The sequence below is a fragment of the Maylandia zebra genome, linkage group LG12 (genome assembly GCF_041146795.1).
Source record: "Maylandia zebra isolate NMK-2024a linkage group LG12, Mzebra_GT3a, whole genome shotgun sequence".
NCBI classification, from domain to species: domain Eukaryota; kingdom Metazoa; phylum Chordata; class Actinopteri; order Cichliformes; family Cichlidae; genus Maylandia; species Maylandia zebra.
Window position 1 is genome coordinate 12,247,458 of NC_135178.1, and position 20,792 is coordinate 12,268,249.

At 43.0% G+C, this 20,792-nt stretch overlaps 1 protein-coding gene across 4 annotated transcripts in view; it reads right to left on the minus strand.

Moving 5' to 3' along the window:
- The window catches only part of dock5 (dedicator of cytokinesis 5), a 41,732-nt gene extending 21,601 nt beyond the window's left edge, over positions 1-20,131 (minus strand). The window contains exons 1-14 of one of the 4 annotated variants that reach the window (XR_013101115.1): positions 19,916-20,131; positions 9,859-9,942; positions 9,597-9,637; positions 9,448-9,503; positions 9,077-9,173; positions 8,762-8,910; positions 8,491-8,626; positions 8,242-8,399; positions 5,283-5,364; positions 4,575-4,704; positions 3,775-3,847; positions 1,513-1,655; positions 1,231-1,356; positions 975-1,099 (exon numbers count right to left, since the gene is read on the minus strand). Coding sequence is in view for 3 of the 4 variants with exons in the window: in XM_004544102.3 (XP_004544159.3) it covers positions 975-1,099; positions 1,231-1,356; positions 1,513-1,655; positions 3,775-3,847; positions 4,575-4,704; positions 5,283-5,364; positions 8,242-8,399; positions 8,491-8,626; positions 8,762-8,910; positions 9,077-9,173; positions 9,448-9,503; positions 9,597-9,637; positions 9,859-9,942; positions 19,916-19,958 (1,443 nt within the window). In the remaining variant the exon portion in view is untranslated. The remainder of the gene's footprint in view (positions 1-974; positions 1,100-1,230; positions 1,357-1,512; positions 1,656-3,774; positions 3,848-4,574; positions 4,705-5,282; positions 5,365-8,241; positions 8,400-8,490; positions 8,627-8,761; positions 8,911-9,076; positions 9,174-9,447; positions 9,504-9,596; positions 9,638-9,858; positions 9,943-19,915) is intronic. The other 3 variants (XM_004544102.3, XM_004544101.3, XM_004544103.5) reach the window with 3 other exon arrangements.
- Positions 20,132-20,792: the final 661 nt, after the last annotated feature.

Genomic DNA, 20,792 nt, shown 5'->3' on the forward strand with positions numbered 1-20,792 from the left:
CTTGCCCGAAACTAGTTGGTTTCCAAGAGGCATCCTAATCAGATGCCTAATCCACCTCAACTGGCTCCTTTCAATGTCAAGGAGCAGCAGTTCTACTCCAAGTCCCTCTCAAATGACTGAACTCTAACCCTATCACTTCAGGGAGAACCCTGCTACCCTTTGAAGCAAACTCATTTATCTGCAACCTAATTTTTTCAGTCACTACCCAGAGCTCATGACCAGAGGTGAGGGTAGCAACTTAGATTGGCCAATAAGTCGTCTGCTTTGCTTTAACAACAGATTATTACAATGTCTGCTTCACTGAGGACGTGGCGCCAATCTGTTTGTCAATCTCATGCTACACTCTCCCATCACTTTTGAACAAGACAGCAAGTGACTCAAATCCTCCATTTGGGGTAGTAATTCATCCTGGTCTAGGAGTGAGCACTCCACCCTATTTTGAGTGGCCTCAGACTTTGAAGGTGTTGATTCTCATTCCAACAGTCCCACACTTTGCTGCTAGTTATGACGTTATCATGGATATCATTGGATTGGAAAGACAAGTCTCATTCTGGAGACACTCATATGGATCTTAAAAAGCTGCAGGTATTTATTAAACCAATGGGAAGAATTCTGCAAATAGCTGGAAGCAACAAAGCAAGCTTCAACTCCAAATTATGTTTTACAAAATCCACAATAGGGCATATTTATTGGTGAATCTCATCAATAATCTCTAACAGAGAGGTATGGGGCAACTTGAGTAAGTGAACTGTGCTTTCCAGTTTTTATAGACTAGTGTTTACTAAACAGAAAAAAAAACAGAACTTCTGATTGTTGATAAGTGAAATAGAACACTTTTCTATCTTTAGGGCTGTCCACAACCACATGTATACTGTCACAATTATATGACTTATATAAAGATGCCATTCAGTAAGCTGCATTAAGATCAAATTAAATTACATTTTTTTTAAATGTCATTCACTGGTCTATTTTACCTCCATGGGATTGCCTTCATCATCGTGCACACTCAGTATGACCTCTACATTTTTGGGGGTCTTCTTTTTACCACGGTCAAATTCTCCTTGTAGCAAGGTTACATAAATATCATTCCTCACGTTTCCTGGATGAGGGATAACAGACGATCAGAAGGTTGTGTTGAGAAATTTTAAAAAAGCCCCTCACAGCTTCGTGAGCAATTAAAATGAGCATGACCGTCGTGAGAACTGCCCATCAACAAAGGCTTTAATTCACCAGGGAGGATGATTTCTGGAAAGCCCATTTTCCTGACGATAGCGGTGCTGCGGTCCACAAAGTGGGGGTAGTCCTTTCTGACTTGGGCAAGGTCCCCTGGGAGAAGCTTCATGGTCACAAACAGCCCTGCCAGCAAACATGTAAAGAAATTCAATGAGGCAGACTGCACCTTGCAGACCCCTCACACATCAATTATTTTCCTCAAAGCAAAAAAAAAGGTCAATTTAGAGCAACCCTCTAAAATCACAGGGGAACACACTGTCTGTGAGCACTTCATTTTACCCTGGCCTTTGTGATTGACCTCCCGCGTGGCAATGACTTTGTTGAAGACAGCTGTGAGGGGCTCATTCTCTCCTATGACTCGAGAAGGGATGCGCGGAGACATGATGAGCTGCCTCTGACGGATGTAGGTTTCCATAGCTATCCTAAGAAGGAAATATAGAGGTGACAATACAATGAAAGTAAAAAAAAAAAAAAGAATCAACTGCCAGCATCTTTGACAGGTGACAAACAAATGGACGGAAGAGCTGCGAAGGCACTGTGAGGCTTTCTGGAGTTTTTGACAACACGCACCATCTCTCCCAGATCCCTGCTGCTCTGCTCGAGTGACTACAGCAGAGAAAATCTGCTTAAAATACTAGCACTACTCTAACTTTTAATAAGACAAACACCAATGTGTATAAATTTGAAATCTCTTTATAGATTTCCAAAAAAAGAATCGATCAGTTTTGATCTTTAAAGTACTTTAAAGCCCTTGACCACATTTTTAGTTTACAGTTACACTACTATGGAAGTACTCAGCGAGGTTAGCCAAACATCTTTGTATCAGAAAACAGAATTACACAGTGCCGACACTGTAATTACACAGAAGGGAATAATCACAAAACTCTATTGTAGTGGTTTAGTAACAAGGAACAAGGAAAGCAGAAACGTGTCAGCTAAGGTTTCACTGTCAGGTTTCTGTGTGCTGCAAAAGCATATATCACATTAAATCAATGAAATGTTGTGTTTTTACTCTTCTACAATGTTGGATTAGCTTTCAGTTCTCCAACACCATGCTATGGCTAGTCTGCTCTACCTGTGACTGCAGGTTAACACAGCAGATCGGGGTGTTAATCAAGGGCCAAAATAGGCCCAGCAAAAGGTCCCAGCTGGTCCACTGGATGGCTTTTTAAGGTGTAAAATTAGCAGAGAAAGAAAATCAATGGGTTTTTTTTGTTTTTTTGGAGGGGTTACTTTATTTTGCACCACAAAGCATGGTGTTACAGGCTGTTAAGGACGAGTCGCATCACGAGAGCTGTTGTCCAAACCATTAATTTAATCTGAGACAGAGGTCTGAATCATCATCACTTTTACAGCCTTCTTGCCGACAAAGACATCACCCAAGGCTTTTACATAATGATATTAGACTAAGACAGTTAAGCCGACACACTGTGCTGACAGCAAACTGAATGTAGAAAAACTGAGACGTGTTGTTGTAACTGCATTTTTCTTGCAGCATCTCATGCTGTTTTGTAAATGGAAAGTTTATTAAATATGAACGTTTATGTATCTATGAACGTTTTTTTTTTATATGTTAGGTTATTATTTAGTTATTCTACTTCACCAGACCAGCTCAGATTAAACTGGGCAATGTGTGTCCCAAGATGTAAGGTGAACTCTAGAGTTTGCTACAGACAGCTTGCCAAAACTGGTGATCTCAATCGGTTCCATCTCACAGCCTTTCACCACGTTCAATGCTCAGGAGAAAAATGTAACAGTGTCTCGTTGTAGTTATTTATTTATTTATTTTTATCTTGTGTTCAATTAAAAATTTACTTACCCTGGTCTATTTATATTTACCTAATTGTTCGTACAGTGCGAAAACATTTACTCTGTTAATGAAATGAAAAAAAAAATCATTAACCTGTCAAGGCTGGAAAGCTTAAAACGCTCAGCGGTGCAATCTTTCCTTTGTATATGTCCAAACAAAAACTAATATTTATCTGAAGGCTTGCATATTTCCTGTCAGATACAAAGCACATAGGGCCAAAGTCTTTCAAGATAAGAAGGATGCCACGAATTGAAAATTTAAATCAGTATTATTTTTTGGTCTCTACCTTCTCAAAAAGACAGAGTGATCTGTTCTAGAGTGAAAAGAAAAGAAAAACTGAGGTTAAAACTTGGTAAAATTTGTACAGAAGCCAGAAATGAGTCGAGATATTTTTGGCTCTCTTCCATCTACGATCCCTGTGAACATATGACTGTCATTGTTTATCTCCCCCCTCCCCCTCCAGTTTGTAGGTGCCCTAAAAACATGATCTTGAAGCTTCTCTTTCATTTAGAACTGCAAAAAGTGTTTTGTCCTTGAAATACAGTGTAGGAAAAGTCGAACTGCAGCCTTGGAAAAAGAAAAAAAAGCAAACGTAATGGAACACAGTTGGCAGTAAGTATAACTCGAGAGCTATTCATGTTCTTATGAATTATTTGTGCTCAATTGAGTTGCGTTACAAAACAAGACCGAGCCTGTAAACAGCAAAAATATGACAACATTAGAGGACTCACTGCTGAAAGGGGATGAAATGCTGTTTGTCCTCGTCATCTATTTTGCCGTGGGCAATGTCTGTTATGTCCATAACTGCAATGACAAACACATTGACACATTCACAGTAAGGATGCAGACTGAAAAAGACGAGCTAATTAACTAGATTTGACAGCGTTTTCTAGTAAATGCCAAAACGACAGCAAAATGGGAATCACCTTTTTTCTGTTTTATTTTTTAAAGAGCTCGGAAAGTTAATTAACTTATAAGTCTGGAAAGTGTATTTTCCACGTCTGAAAAAGAAGCCGAGCCAGGTGTTGGATCTCGCTCACCTGTTGCCTGGCGCAGCAGAAAGCCAGCTTAGTAAGATATATTGAGCGGTCTTGATCTTGCCTTTGAATTGTTCATTTCACCCGGATCTTTTCCTAGAATGCTTTTTTTTTTAAACGCTTTTTCCCTGGCTAAGAATAATATGACTTCTGAGTTGAATGTTCATTCTGACTCCGGTTTCAGTCCATTTGCTGGAACACCAGAGGAAAACCATTTCCCATCAAATCCACTAATCATCTGGCCGAAAACAAAAAGACAGTTGCTAAACCAATTTTCCTCCGACTGCCTTGCCAAGGCAGAGTGAAGGCATTTTCTAGGTCAGGAAGCAGGTGTTCCCATTTCGTTTCGACACATGGATCTTTCATTTCTCCACCTCAACAAAACTATTCATGCATCTGTACCACGAGAGAGGGCTAGCTTTTTCTTTTTTTCCTTCTTAAATTGAACTTTTATACTGCTCTTACAAATATTAGGACATAAAAAAGTCCCTCACCGGCCACACCAAACGGTCTCCTAAGTCCGCCTGTTTGTTTCTTGCCCTCTTTCAGCTCCATGCTGCCCACTCTGATGATCTGGCACACCAGGAAGAGTCGCTGCCTCATCAAGTCAGTGCTGCTCAGGTCCTGGACACAGAAGACACACAAAAGATTATTTATTATGGCACTGCGAGAGATAAGGTGCATTAGGTACAAAAGGCAGTGACTCTACTTGCCAGTCATTGTGTACACACACAGGGCTGGAGCTGAGGACCAGATGGAAAATATTTCCATGATAAAGGAGTGGAGTAAAAGCTTTAAACACATCGCCTTCCCAGCATGTTTATATGCTTATTTTTCTCAAGGTTTTTACTTTTCAAAGGACCATCCACTTGTGTGCTTTGCTATAATCTTAAACTGTACACCTTGATTAATGTGGCTTTATCACACTCCAAACCACTAGCTCCTGATGGCACACATGGAGGTTAACACAGTGACTTGATTACAGAGCACCGCTTATTAACTTAAGCAGAAGCAACATAATGGAGGCGAATGCATTCAAATTTTCAATGATGTGCTGTGAGTGAGCCATTCAGTGAAACTTTTAGTAAATTAGGAGCAATCCAGACGCTAATTGTCTTCTTTGTCACAGACTTCAGGCGGCGCTTGGATTGTTTAAATCTGAAAGAGAGGGAACGCACTGTGGTGGGTAGGGATTTGGTTACCGTGAATAGCGCTGGCAGGTTGTTGAGTTTTTCAATTTCTTTAGGCATTCCCGTACTGTCCCAGCGCACCAGGAAGTTCTCACTGCAAGAATTTAAATAAAAGTCACAGTTAGAGACGGCGTTATCTGAAACCAAAGCCAGTGATGTAAAAGCAGCATTATTTTATGTCTCACCCAATAAAATCCAAAAGTTTCCAGAAAAAAATTTCAAGTGTCTGCATATTTTAAATGCCATAATTATAAGAGCCTAGATATCCCTGTAGGCCTTACCAAACATAGGAGGATGCAGCCATCCTAAAAGAATCATCACCAGCCGGTCATTATTGGTATTTCTGTCAGGACCATTTTAGTCAAAACAAGACTGATTCCATCTGCAGTAAATTATATTTGGCGGTACAGCCCTGTTCTGGGACCTCCCCGAGAGCACACATCCCTGCATTTCCATGCACAAATATGGAAAAATGCAGGTTGGACAGCAGCGAGACACCCCCACAGAACAGAGCATCCCATAACAATGCACATGACATCAAAGCTGCATCTACACAGGAAGTGATTTGCAGCAACGTGGTGACCATAGAAAGCCAATGTCATTCAGGGTGGCTTTAAGCAATGCTGTCAACACGAAGCAGGTGGGTCATCTCCGTGGCAAGCCAGTGAAGTGAATACTAATAAGAATGCAGAATAACAGAATAGACCAGCATCACGGAACATGACATCCGAGCGGCATTGAGGAGAGTTAAAACAAGGAAAGCGGCGGGACCAGACGGCATCACCGGCCGTCTGCTACGCTGCTGTGCTGACCAGCTAGCAGGTGTGTTCACTTACATCTTCAACGAGTCCCTGGCGAAGTCTGTGGTCCCCACATGCTTCAAAAGATCCACCATCATCCCTGTGCCCAAAAACAGCAAACCCTCATCCCTGAACGATTACCGGCCAGTTGCACTGACCTCGGTAGTAATGAAGGTGTTTGAGAGGCTGCTGAAGAACATCATCTCCTCCTCCATCCCAAACACCACAGATCCGATGCAGTTCGCCTACAGATCCAACAGATCCACAGAGGATGCCATCGCCCACGTCCTACACACCACTCTCAGCCACGTGGACAAGAAACAGGGTAACTATGTGCGAATGCTGTTTGTTGATTATAGTTCAGCGTTTAACACAATAGTGCCCTGCAGACTGTTCACAAAGCTGAGGGATCTGGGACTTAACAGCCGTCTGTGTGCATGGGTGTTGGACTTCCTCACTGGCAGAACTCAGGTGGTGAGGGTGGGTAGATGCGTCTCTAACAGCATCACCATCAACACAGGAGCACCTCAGGGATGTGTCCTCTCGCCACTGCTCTACTCCCTCTACACTTCAGACTGTGTGGCCACCCATGGCTCCAACACCATTGTGAACTTTGCTGATGACACAGTGGTGTTGGGTGCCATCTCCAACAACGGTGAGGCGGCCTACATGGATGAAGTGAAGAATCTGGCATCATGGTGCCAGGACAACCACCTCCAGCTGAACGTCAGCAAGACCAAGGAGCTGGTGGTGGACTTCAGAAGGGGTCAGCACAGAGACTACAAGCCCATTATCATCAATAGAGCTCCAGTGGAGAGGGTGCAGTCCTTCAAGTGTCTTGGTGTCCACATCTCCTCAGACCTGACATGGGCTGCCCACATTCAGGTCCAGGCTAGGCAGCGCCTGTATCACCTACGACAACTGAGGAAGTTCAGGGTCTCTCCAAAGATCCTCAGGATTTTCTATACAGGTGCTGTGGAGAGCATCCTCACACAGAACATGACATCGTGGTTTGGGAACAGCTGTGTGAAGGACCAAAAAGCTCTCCAGAGAGTGATCCGTACAGCAGAACACTGCTGCAGGATTGCTCTCCCCCCGCTTCAGGACACCTACACCAGGAGATGCCGGACTAGAGCAGCGCAGATACTGAAGGACCAGCCCCATCCTGGCAACAAACTGTTCCAACTTCTGCAATCTGGTAGAAGGTGAACCTTGAATACTGAAGAGTGATGCATGACAGGCTACATTTTAGGACTATCTAGGCAACCGGAATTTCAACTAGCAACCAACTGTGAAGTTCAATGCGATGCTTAACATTCAAATCACTCCGTGTGTGACGGCAGCTTCAGTGAGACAAAGCACGAGTAGCATGAAACGATGGAGGTGGGTTGTAAAGCAACTTGCAGAAACAGCAATAAGAGCTTGCAGGCCAGCAGCTTAAACAGCAAACCACGAATAATATCTGCCAGCCATCTGCTGATGTAGTGAGGCACTGAGGTCAGCTGGTCAGCCTGGGTTTTCTCGCCAAGTCTGACTTCTTTCAGCTTTAGCCCTGCCAGATCTAAAGCTATTTGTTGCACTTAAAATGTTCCATCTACAAGATCTCAACGTCTGAGCGTAAAGTGAAAACAGTGTCATTTCCACTCGTTGCGTTTGTACGTGGTGGGTCAGATATGAGCATCGGCAGTATGACTGTTTCGAGGTTTTGCACCACTAATTTGTCTAACATTCAGTTAGCAAAATGTTTACTTTTTAAAGGTTGCTTTAATCACTTCCATTATTTATGCGGGTATAATGTCTAACAGCAAATAGAGACGGTAGTTTTCTACACCAGCAAGCAGATGAATGCCTAACAACGATCAGCCTTGAGTGCTAATTTAAAGCAGAGCTGTGCTGAGTTATTTGACGATAATGCACAACCTCCAGCCATTATTACATTTGTTTTCCCCATTGCATTACATAAATAATTGCAATTCCTAATTTTTCACTTTAGCAGTTGTAGTATTGCGAGCCATTAATACTTCTTTAAAAGTTTTCTGATCAATTATATAAACATTGTGAACATTTCTATAGACTTTTAGAGGCATAGACGAGCGCAAACTATCGAACGGCAAACTTGTTTAGTTGTCGAGTTAAGAGAAAAAAACAAAAAACAAAAAAAACAAGCTAACCTGATGAATTCAGACTGATCCGGGTCATACAGAGACATTAGCAGCTCGGCATCTTCTCCAATGTTACACACAAAGTTTTTCAAGTTCATGAACAAGCTGTAGGTGTGCACTGTACTGAAAAGAGTCTGACGCCTCATTTCCAGGTTCTGTAGCCGTGTCTGGATGAAAACAAGGCCGGAAACAGTGAGTGGACAACAACATTAAATGAAACTGACAGCCAGTGATAGTATCAACAAATCGGAACTGTGCCTTCTCCTCTTGTATCCTGTCATCAACGCTGCGGGAGGCGGTCTCATGGGCCCGGAACAGGCTGACCGTACTAGTCCTGTCAGGATTCAGCATGTTTCCCGCTTCATCCCGCACCACCAGGTCCAGACCCAGAATCCTGAGCAAGCCAGAGGATCAACACAGCATCAAATAAGTTTACAGAAGCAATTTTAAAAGGCTCACCCATACAACCTGAGGAGATTTTACAACAATAATAGTTCCTAAAGGAAAAAAAAAAAAAAAGGATTCATACCGGTTTCCATAATCAATCTTTGCTGTGACTTTCTTTTTGAGCTCTACAAGGTCATCCTTGGGCAGCGTTCCTGACACTATCTGAGATCGATATTCGATGAGGCTGTAGGCCATCTGCTGCACAGTCCTGAACAAAATTGTCTTGTTCTCCTGCCAGGTAAACAGGTTTTATTATAAGTAATACCTTTCTTCAGAGGAATGAAGAGCAATGAAACTTTATAACAAAAGTGTGTCAAAGGGGTGAAAAAACAGAGGTGCACGGAACTGTGTGTACTAAAGTCAAAGTGGCAGATAAAAGAAAAAAGTCTCCACATACCACATACAGCTTCTGCCATATCTGGGCCCATTCCCTCAGAGTAGCTCCGAGCTCTTGTACCAGGGGTAAATCGGCCGGAATAATTATTTCCTGCTGGCTACCAGCCACAAAAAGAGAATAGAAAGACATTGGAAAAGTGGCTCATCACTCATAGATCATGTCATATAATTTGGATAGATTCAAGTGCTTTTCTATACATGATAAATAGGTGGATGGTTTCCTTACACAGCCAAGAAAAGCATTACTGAGTCCTCACTTATGATAATTGTAAGTGCACTGCTATGTTGCTGGCAAAACACAAGGCTGGACAGCAAACCAAAAGCAGAGCAGATTATCATCAAAATGATCTGTTTACTGATATGTGATCTCACCCTATTCCCTCAACCGTAGCCTCCTTTAAGTGGATGTAGGAAGCAGGGAAAATGCCCTGAAGAAAAAGAAAAATTTCATAGTGATCAGTAAATTACACACACACATACACACCAAGACAATGATGATAATATAGCACTATTGCCCATACCTTCTGTGATTTCCTGCGTAGAGCATAGCCCCTATACCAGCCTAAGAAGACATAAATTACCCAACAAAAACGTTACACTGAGGGATAGAGCGAGATAGGAGTGATGTCAGGAGGACAATGTAATAGACTCATTTACATTACTATGCATAACACACTGAGTGCCAGTTAGTTCAACATCTCATTTAAGTTCCTGTGTCAGCTTGCTTTAGATTAGGGGAAAGAGGGATGTGTCGGGGCCTGCTGTGTGCTTATGCTTGCTCACCTTCAAATTTCTCAAGTATGTGCACCGTGTCCCCCACTTGTAGACACAGCTCCTGTTCGCCACTGGCATCATAATTGTAGATCACTGAAGGACAAAGCAGGACTGTCTCATAATGTGAATCTTACACACACACACACACACACACACACACACCCACACACACACACACACACACAACAAAAACTGTTAACCAAAAAAAATTAAATAAAAAGGTTCGGGCAGACAGATTGATTGACGAGTTTTGTTCCTCCTCAAGGTCCGGTGAATTACTGCAAAAACCCCAAATCCCTTTTCAATCACTTATTGCACAGAGGAGCAAGTCTGTTTTAAAAGAAGTTCTGGATCAGAGGTTTGCAGTTTCTCACTGGAAAAAAGAAACCAATTCAACCTCCATGTCACAGAGCACGCACGCGCAGCAGAGAGGATCTTGATCTTTGATTTATTCCTCATCTTATTGCGTTTTCTAAAAGCAGGCAGTGTGTTTGTGCAGCACGCCTGTGTGACTCAAACCTCTAAAGCGTTTGTGCTATTTTTAATTGAATCGGATGCCTTCGGGCTGTGATTAACGTTCCAGTAAATAGACCGCGCCGGAGCAGGTAGTTGCAGTGTCAAACGTGAGGAGTACCGCTAAAAAAGCAATAGCATCAGACTCTCCCTATATCCGATAACATGCGTGCTGTGACCTTTGGTCGGCAGTTACACTTGCAGCCTGTGTTTCTGCCAAGTGACTCACCTGCAAGCGCTGCCCCTCCCTGTGCTCATTTTTAACCTTGCAGCTTTCCTGGAGGCAGCTCCTATCTTTTCCTTTTTAGCCGTTTACCAGGACAGACATTGGAGGGGTTAATACAAGAAAATGCTTGTGCGTAAAAACATATGTACACTCACTCATATACACACACATGCGAACTGCAAAAGAGAAACCTTGGCAAACACTACTGTAGCAAAGGTCTTATTCACGACTTGAGGGAGCTGCAATAACGCGCAGCCACTCATTCTCACAGTAAGATGGAGGAACTATGAGCAGAGCTCTGCCCTGACTTGCATGGTGATAATGCTTGTTGCTGGAGGCCAGATTTCACTGCACGCTCCAACTGGCTCAGCTTATCACACCTCAGTCTGAATACCAAAACTTGACAAATCACTGAATGTGACTGCTTTTCCTTCTCTTTGACTTCCTCCTCATCGGCTTTCCATAAAACACATTTTTGCTTGAGACTTTGTTTGCATTTCTGCGCAAAAAAAACTCCTGGAATATCACGTTGGCTTTTGACGCCTGTTTTGTTAGGAGCACCTGGACAGGTGTGAGGTTCTTCCTTGTGTCAACAAAATAGACAGCTAGTGCAACCTAATAATAGTTCAACTTTTCCTGCTTTTGAACATGAACATGAACAGAAGCGACAGATGTTGTTTTCCAATCCCAAATCTAAAAAAAAAAAAAAAAAAAGATGGTGTGCAAAATGTAAATAATAACAGATTCCAATGTTTTGTAGAGCTCAGAAACACAATTCTATTTACAACAGAACAAAGTCTCAAATGTTTAAAGTGAGAAAATGTATCACTGTAAGAAAAGAAGTTGGGATGCAGAAACAAAAGGATGAAGATGTAAGGGGAAGAAAAAAAATAGCTGCTAAAACTGCAGCTAAAGAGGTTAATGGGGAGAAATCTCTGTGTGCAAGGACAATGGAAGTTAGTATTGCATGCCCATGCTCTTTGGGCCCTCAGGCAGCACTGCATTAAAAACAGACATGATTCTGTCATGCAAATCACTGCATGGGCTCAGGAATACTTCCACAAGTGGCATAGACAAATGCAGGGTAAAGCTCTATTGTGCAAAGAAGAAGCTGTATGTGAACATGATCCAGAAACACTGCTGTTTACTCTGAGCCAAGTTCATTTAAAATGGACAAACTGGAAAACTGTGGTGAGACTAATCCAAATTTGAAATTCTTCTTGTAAGTCCTCCCGACTAAAAAAAAAAAAGAGAGGGACGATCTGTTGCTCAGCAAAAAAGCCTGTATCTCTGACGGTCTGGGGATCCATTAGTGTCTATGGAATTGGGAGCTTTGATTATGTCTTTTGAGCCTAGGGCTTCCATTTTTCAGCAAGACAATGCAAAAACCACATACTGCATCTATTACAATAGCATGACTTAATAATAGAAGAATCCGGTTGCTGAACTGGCCTGTCTGTCGCCGAAACCTTTCACCAACTGAAAACATTTGGCCCATCATGAAATGAGAAATGGGGGACTGCTGAGCAGCTATAATCCTGTCAGACAAGAACGGGACAACATTCCTCTCCCAAAAGTCCAATAAATGGTCTCCTCAGCGCCCAGATATTTTTGACTTTTGTTAATAGAAGAGGGGACGCTATACAGTAGTAAACATGGCCCCCCTGACCCAACTTTTTTGAGACATGTTGCTGTCATCAAATTCAAATGTAACTTATTTGTTTTTCCTGAAATGGTAGATTTTCTCATTTTAAACAACTGATGTGGTTTCTATGTTCGATTGCGAATAAAATGTGTGTTTATGAGATTTGCAAATCATTGCATTCACTTTTCATTTACAGTTTACACAGTCTGAACTTTTTTGGAATCGTCTTTGTATTTAAAAAGAAGTTACAGGCATACTATGAATCACCAGGAAATTAATTATATATGCAGCCAGAATATGTGCACTGAAGAAAATGACATCTGCCTCTAGTCAAGCCAAGAGTGACAATGGGCCATTCACCAACTTGACAGTGTCCGGGCCTGGCAAGAGCCACACTGTCTAAAGCAAAAGCATCAGTCTGGGCTCTGGCAGCAAAGCTAATCTGTGCCACTCTGAGGCACCCTGTCTTCCTCTTAAACTTCAAATGCTGAGCCTGTAGCTACTGTTGTAAAGTCCAATAAAGCTCTATCGGCACAAGTTCAAGTTAATGAGCATGCTAATGTTAAATCAGAGTCAGCCTGATTCCCCCTAAATGATTTACCATAGAGGTGCACTAGCCAACAATTAAAGAACACCCCAGTCGAAGAGTTTGGGCAGCCGCTGGCAGCTCATCAAAGTTAACACAATACAATGAGAATCTATTGTTCTTAGTGCTGACTGGGCATGAAAGGACCATTGCATGACCAAGATAAAACAACACAGCATTAAAAGAAAAGAAAAAAAAAACAGCTTTAAATGATGAAAGAATCAATTTCTGAAAGAAATCCTTGAAAATGTTACTATACAAATCCTCTGCATTCAATGTAGAAAAGCCTTCAGTGCAGTAAAAAAAAAAATAACATAAAGTCCGTAATGGGATAGAAATACTAAGTGCCACGCTGCACGGGGTTTGATGCACAGGCAGCATATTCATTTATACAAAATCAAATCACTTTTCAGATGCAACTACTAAAATATTATTATTTCCTCCTATAAACTACCACTCAGTGATGTATCACATCCAGTATCTCTTGTGGCATACAAATGTCATACACTACCAAAAGCAGGGACAGGTTCAGTTAGTATCTCTCCAAAAAGCCATTAGATAAGTAAGTCTATTAAGGTTTGCTTTTGAGCCAATTCTCCCCCGGCAGCATTTCTCAAAAGGTAAAGGCCTCACAAGAAAAGCCTCGAGCCTCCCATCTCCTTGTCTAGACAGCCAGAAATGATCTTAAAACTGTGCTCCAGCTAATAAGTCTTTTTATGTTATCCATAAATCAGAAAGTTAATTCTCAAGTTCAAAGCAAAAAGTGCAAAAAAGGATAAAATTAGAGCAGCTTGGGTTCATCTTTTTATTTGGGTAGGGAAAAAAAAACCCTGCTGCAACATTAAACAGAAAAAGAAAATTAAAAAAACCTTAGAAGTACAGACTTCTTTCACCAGGTTGTAAAAGAAGAAGGAGATTCATCTGCTATTACGTTTTAAAAGCAAACAGGTATTGGTTCAGTCTGTCCGAACTGAGAACGAAGGCAGCACTTATCTCCAAATCACCGGCTGCAGTTAGGTTTGACATGGCAAGATTGGCAAACTGGGGGATGTAATGACTGTGATGTATTTACGCTGCAAAGCCAGTGGATTTTGTTAATAACAACCTCCACCCCCCAACCCCGCCCGCCCCAGGCAAGCAGAGAGAACAAAAGTAAGCGGTTCATCATTTTAAAGAAAATGCTACATGCTATTTATTGCCTAATTTCATCAAGTGGAAGTTGTGGTGGCTAGAATGGCAGCTCTCTGAGGAAAACTTCAGGTAATAACAGGAGGCAGAAGTGTTGCTTGTAAGAAACTGTAAGACAGCTTTTACAATTATGACTCAATTATCACACAAGCCGCTTATTGTTACTCAGAAATGTTTATTGTTACTTCACTGGAACTGTCTCGACTTCCCTGCACTAAAGGGTGTTCATCAGCTTAAATTTGTATGTATGTGAACAAGCATAACTGTGACACAGCTATTTTCACAGTCATTGTGGGTCAACAAACTGCTTACACAAGACTGATTTGGACACCTGATGCACCCAGGGCACGTAAAACGATAGCGCACCACTCAGTTTATCGGGAGACATCACGGTTCTAATGAAACTAACTTTCACATTGTGCTTTTAAGAATTTTTAGATGGTCTATTACATTTTCTTGAAGAGTGTAAGCCCTTCTCAGACACACATTATTATTCAAGGCGATATTTTTAGGCCTCTTCAAACATTTCTGAAGGGGCCCTTTTAACAGCTTGGACGAGTTTACGGACACTGTCACCTCCTATATCCACTTCTGTGAGGACAGCATTGTGCCATCACGCACCAGGGTGAGTTATAACAATGACAAACCCTGGTTTACTCCCAAACTCAAAAAGCTGTGGCTGGAAAAGAGTAAGGCGTTCAGAAGCGGAGACAGGGACTGCTACAGAGAGGCCAAGTACAGGTTCACTAAGGAAGTGGACATTGCCAAACATCAGCACTCTGAGAAGATGCAGCAGCAGATCTCAGAGAATGACTCGGCCTCTGTGTGGAAAGGTTTTAGGAATATTACAAACTACAAGCCTAAAACCCCCCACTCCACTGATGACTTGCTCTTGGCCAACACCCTCAACGACTTCTACTGTCGTTTTGACGAGCCATCAGGCAGCCTTCACACCTCCAACGGCCCCAACAATAGAGACACTTTGGACACCCATTCCCCCCCCTCCCCCCCCTCCATAGAGCCATCACCACCTTCAAACTGTTCACCTGCAACACCCGCCCCCTCACCCCACACAAAAGAGGATTTCACACCACCTCCTCCCACCACAACTCTTCATATTCATGAAGAAGGTGTGAGGAAGCAGTTTAAGAGTCTGAATGCTCGGAAAGCTCCCGGCCCAGACGGTGTGTCTCCTGCCACCCTCAGACACTGTGCAAACGAGCTGGCCCCAGTGTTTTCTGGCATCTTCAACTCCTCACTGCAGGCATGTCATGTGCCTGCCTGCTTCAAGTCCTCTACCATAATCCCTGTCCCCAAGAAACCTAGGATCACTGGACTAAATGACTACAGACCCGTGGCTCTGACATCTGTGGTCATGAAGTCATTTGAGCGCCTAGTTCTCTCCCATCTCAAGACCCTCACGGCCCCCCTCCTGGACCCCCTGCAGTTTGCATATAGAGCCAACAGGTCTGTAGACGACGCCATCAACATGGCCCTACACTTCATCCTGCAGCATCTGGACTCCCCAGGAACCTACGCCAGGATCCTGTTTGTGGACTTCAGCTCTGCCTTCAACACCATCCTTCCAGACCATCTCCGAGACAAGCTTTCCCAGATGAATGTGCCTGATCCCATCTGCCGGTGGATCACTGACTTCCTGACGGACAGGAAGCAGCACGTGAGGCTGGGAAAGAATGTCTCGGACTCCCGGACCATCAGCACCGGCTCCCCTCAGGGCTGTGTTCTTTCTCCTCTGCTCTTCTCCCTGTACACCAACTGCTGCACCTCCACCCACCAGTCTGTCAAGCTAATCAAGTTCGCAGATGACACCACCGTCATTGGGCTCATCTCGGACGGGGACGAGTCTGCCTACAGGAGAGAGGTTGAACGTCTGGTGTCCTGGTGCAGCCACAACAACCTGGTGCTGAATGCCCAGAAGACAGTGGAGATTATTGTGGACTTCAGGAAGCACACAGCCCCACTCCCCCCCATCATCCTGACTGACACCCCCATCACCTCTGTGGACTCATTCCGCTTCCTGGGTACCACCATCACCCAGGACCTGAAGTGGGAGCCCACCATCACCTCCGTCATCAAGAAAGCCCAGCAGAGGATGTACTTCCTGAGGCAGCTGAAGAAATTCAACCTGCCAACACGGACGATGATGCAATTCTACACTGCAATCATCGAGTCCATCCTCACCTCCTCCATCACCGTGTGGTACGCTGGAGCCACTATCAGGGACAAACAGAGACTGCAGCGTGTTGTGCGCTCTGCTGAGAAGGTGATTGGCTGCAGACTCCCATCTCTGCAGGACCTGTACACCTCCAGGACACTGCGGCGTGCAGCCCGGATCTCAGCTGACCCTTCTCACCCTGGACACAGTCTGTTTGACCTGCTCCCCTCAGGCAGGAGGCTCCGGTCCATTCGCACCAGAACCTCTCGCCACAAGAACAGTTTCTTCCCCTCTGCTGTTGGACACATGAACAATAACCACATGATTGTCCCCGCCACTAACATATGACCCTACGCTGTGTAACTGCATCATTTCATGTTTGGCACTGATCACCACCTGCACTCATGTATATATCTTTCTACGTAGCACTCATAATTCTTATTCTCATGTATATATCTCATGTATATCTCATGCAAATATCTTTCTTTCTACATAGCACTTTAATTCTTATTGTCTGCACTGAAGCACCGCAGCAATTTCCTAATGTTGTAAACCTCAACATCTGGCAATAAACCCATTCTGATTTCTGATTTCTGATTTCTGATTTCTAATGAGTACCGCCAGCGAGTAAGTGTTGTTATCAAATAATACTGTGAGCGTCGCAATGGACAGTTCTTAAAAGGGATAAGGTTCGATTAAGCATAGCCAGAAAATTCATGTTCTTATTCCAGACGACTAGTGGGAGAGGTCTGCTTTGACAAGGGTGGAGGCGCACTGATGCAGCGGTTTTGTTCTCCCCATAGTGGTTCCTCTGTATGTATGCACGGCTAACAGGAGATACATCAGAATTTAATTGTGCAACATTTTGCAGAGGCAATAAAGGCATGCTATTCTAAATCTAAAGGAGCCTTGTGTAGACTGGCAACCAATCTACCTCCAAGCAGAGATGAGCTACAGTTTCAGAAGTCGAAGAAACTTCTTTCATGCTGCACACTATATTAGTGGATTTACCAGCCAGTGCTGATAAGACTTTGATGGATTTCATGGAAAATTCCATTATCAACATAGCTGCCTATATTCTTTAACTATGCATAGAGTAGGTATGGGGAAACAACAGATACACTCACAATACTTCACTCAAGATACAATATTATTGAGAATTTTTACCTTTTTCTTAACATTTTAACAGAATATTGCAAAGACATATGCAAATTAACAACTGCAAATTAAGCCCTCACGGTTAAACTTGGTTTTATCCAATAAGATAAAGTTATCTCACCCCAGTCTTTTTATTGTTGTAAAATGAGTCAAACGTGCCAACACTGTCACTAAAACCTGCCATAAATGTTGCCATAAGCTAGACTTCATAGACGTAAGGAGGCTAGTGTCCTATTTTCATTTGTGTGACTGAGCCATTAGCGTGCTCTGAATTAGGCGGTTGCTCTGTAAGTGTGTCCAGTGATAGATAATTTTTCACTTGAGTCAATTTAGTGTACGTCAGCTCCACTAACATTCTCTCAGTGTGGTGGTGCATTAGATGAGCCCTCTTGTTTGTAGTATTCCATGAGTATTTCCATTTACTTTATAAAACATAGATCTTTCGTGTCCCTGCATCGATAAAATATCTCCATGCAAACTATCACAGTACTACGCTGTACTGAACACACAGCATTTATACTGAAACAGGAAGAAAAAAATTATAATAGAGTCATTGTAACAACAGGGTCACTTCAAAAACTGGTCACAGTTTACAATAAAAAGGCAGGCACCAGCTGCGATGTGTCATTAGCATAAAAACAATGAAGTCAACGCTGCTCTACTGGATAAACTGAGTGAATTTCATTCGTAAAATACCCCAAGCATCTTCTCCTGCATTATATTTCCTTGTCGGCGCACATAATACACAGCATACACACCAACAGTGGCATATCTGAAGCAGGCCAATATTAGCCGGGAATTTAAATGTATTGGTCGTTCTGTATTCCGTACCTCCAGGTTTTTTTCTTCTTCCTCAGACGTGAAGTCCCGACTGATGCTGACTCAACTGACATCACCTGAGGTAATTTACCGGATTTTCCAGAGCTCCCTCTGGAGCCACACATGTGTCATCACTCCCCAAGACCTGGTGATTTCAATGCCTTTGAGCCTCCAGGGCAGCGTTTCTCTTCTGGATATAAAAAATATGAAGCTATCCTATTATGACAGTGTCACAAATTCACCATTACAGCTCTTAAGCTCCTTATTATTCACATTTCCCCATTAACTAGTGTGATATAACTGATATGATCAGAACCCTTACAATCTCTTCTTTCATCCAAAAAAGTGTAGTTGCCCGTATTTGAGCACAGCCTTGGTTAACTAATCGGATTAAAAATGTAAGCCCTTGTACGGGGGTCCGATGGCATTTTAAGGATTACGTACAACGTTAGTGACTCCTGCCTTGTTTCTGGGGCAAGAAAAATAATGTCAGGAGAATGGCACCATCTACACAATATATATATATATATATTCCTCGATATCAGCTGCTAAAACAAGGTCACATGCAAACCAAAAGGCAGAGTTTGTGTGCAGAGAAACACATGCGGCCTTAGAATTGTGGCTTAGAAATATTTTTAGTCACAACAGCAAATCGAGCACAGAACATTTTATTTAAAGCCAAAATAAAGTCATGGGCGGGGGATCCAGGTTAGAGAACACAGCCAAGGTATTTCAGTCCTAAGCTGTGATTCATCCAGAGAAGAAGAAAAAAAAGACACCAGATATATTCACTCTCATGTGTGTAGTACACCAGGAAGCGATATTGGTAAGTGTCTGTAGCTTAAACCAAAAGATCCAGCAGTGACTCAGGGAAGAAACCGATGACCAGACAACCTGTGTAGGCTATAAAATCTTTACAGTAAACATCAAAGGGATTCCTAACAGAGACAACAGTTGTGCTGATTTGCCTTGAGGGCGTGGATAACTGGTACCTGATAGCACGAGCATACGTGTATGCATTCATACATGCAAAGTAAACTGCAAGCTCACACACACACACACAGGTGGAAGGGCCACACCTTAGTTTAACAAACTTAAGTGTAAAATACAGTCGTGAGGACCACAAACATATGCTACGTGGTCATGGTCCACTGCATTGACACATTACAGTCTTATGTAAATGTAGCCAAATGCCACTTGTCCACAAAGTTCCTCTCGTGCCTATGCAAATAACATTCCTCCACTATCTCACATGAGGCATGCAGTCACAGCAGCGGATCCCATGTGGGGGCCCGACAGGAGTCCTTGAAGGAAAGGACCTTTCAGCAAAATGACGATTCATTCAAGTTCACCTTAACTACAGCACAGCTTCAGCTCGGCGGGATTATAAACTCAAGAATGGCTGATACGTTCACTGAACTCCCGGCTCTTCCCCCATTTCTCCTCGCACATTGTAGTAACTGAACTGTAAATAATTTCTCACTTAAAACCAAACTGCACAGAGGGACAAACGGGAGAACAAGCCCCCACAGGGAAGCTTGTGAAACCCAGTTGGGCAACAGTGTGGTAACAATCACTTCAGGTCACAAACAACAACACCAACAAAGTCGCCAGTAACTTAAGTTTCCCAACTTCCCGACTCTTGTCCCTCTTGAAGTTGGTGGAGTTTCTGGGAGTTAACGCGGAGAGTTGTTCACTAGCAAAAGAAAATAATAAAGAGGGGTGGTGGGCACGTAGTTAAATACAAACACTTACCCACTCCGTACTTCTCTTTTTTAGTAGGAATCCAGCGGGTCATAGCTGAGGGGGAAGACGTGAAGTTGGGTGGATAAATAAATAAGTATATACACTTGCTAACCGAGGGCGGGTGGTGCACTCCTGCTCGTCCCGAGATCTACAGTTCCGCCATCATAACTTGTTCACGGGGAGGGGAGAGGAGGGCACAACACGGCCGAGAGAGGAGAGAGCGGGATAGGCGTGAACCATTCACTTGACGAGCTAACCCCCAACCCCCAGCGCAATACAACGCAGGGCAGTCCCACAATACACCGCAGGGACTTATTTCATCAAGGGGAGGTAGTTGTCCCAGGCAACCTTAGTCCCAGCAGCTATTTTGCTCTCGCCATCAGTCAATCGATAACTTTAACAGTTCCTCATAAATCCTCAAATGAGCTTCAAATTGAATTCGGGGAAATTAGAGAAGACTGAACTATCTCTCGCTTTGCTCCAGTGACTCCCGATAGTGTCGGTTTCAGGAGGCCACTGCCTCACAAGTTGACAATCTTACAGAGGAATAATTAATTGAAGACAGAATTATAAATCACTGATGAGCAATAAATAAATGATAGCCAGGTTATTGTTTTTTAATTCAAAATGAGATTGAACTGCAGAGTCCCTGCTGCAGCTGGTGGTGCTCAGCACTGTGTGATACTGCAAATGTTGGTACCAGTATCGGTATACCAATACCGAGAATGATAGTTATACCTTAAAGGCAGCTTACATGAGGGAGATCACTGTGTCATGACTTATCATCCAATTACAAGTTCTTCACACATTTGAACAATTTTATTGATTACACTTTGCTTTTTATTTTCCACAACAATTAGCACAACAAAACACACCTTTCAAATGT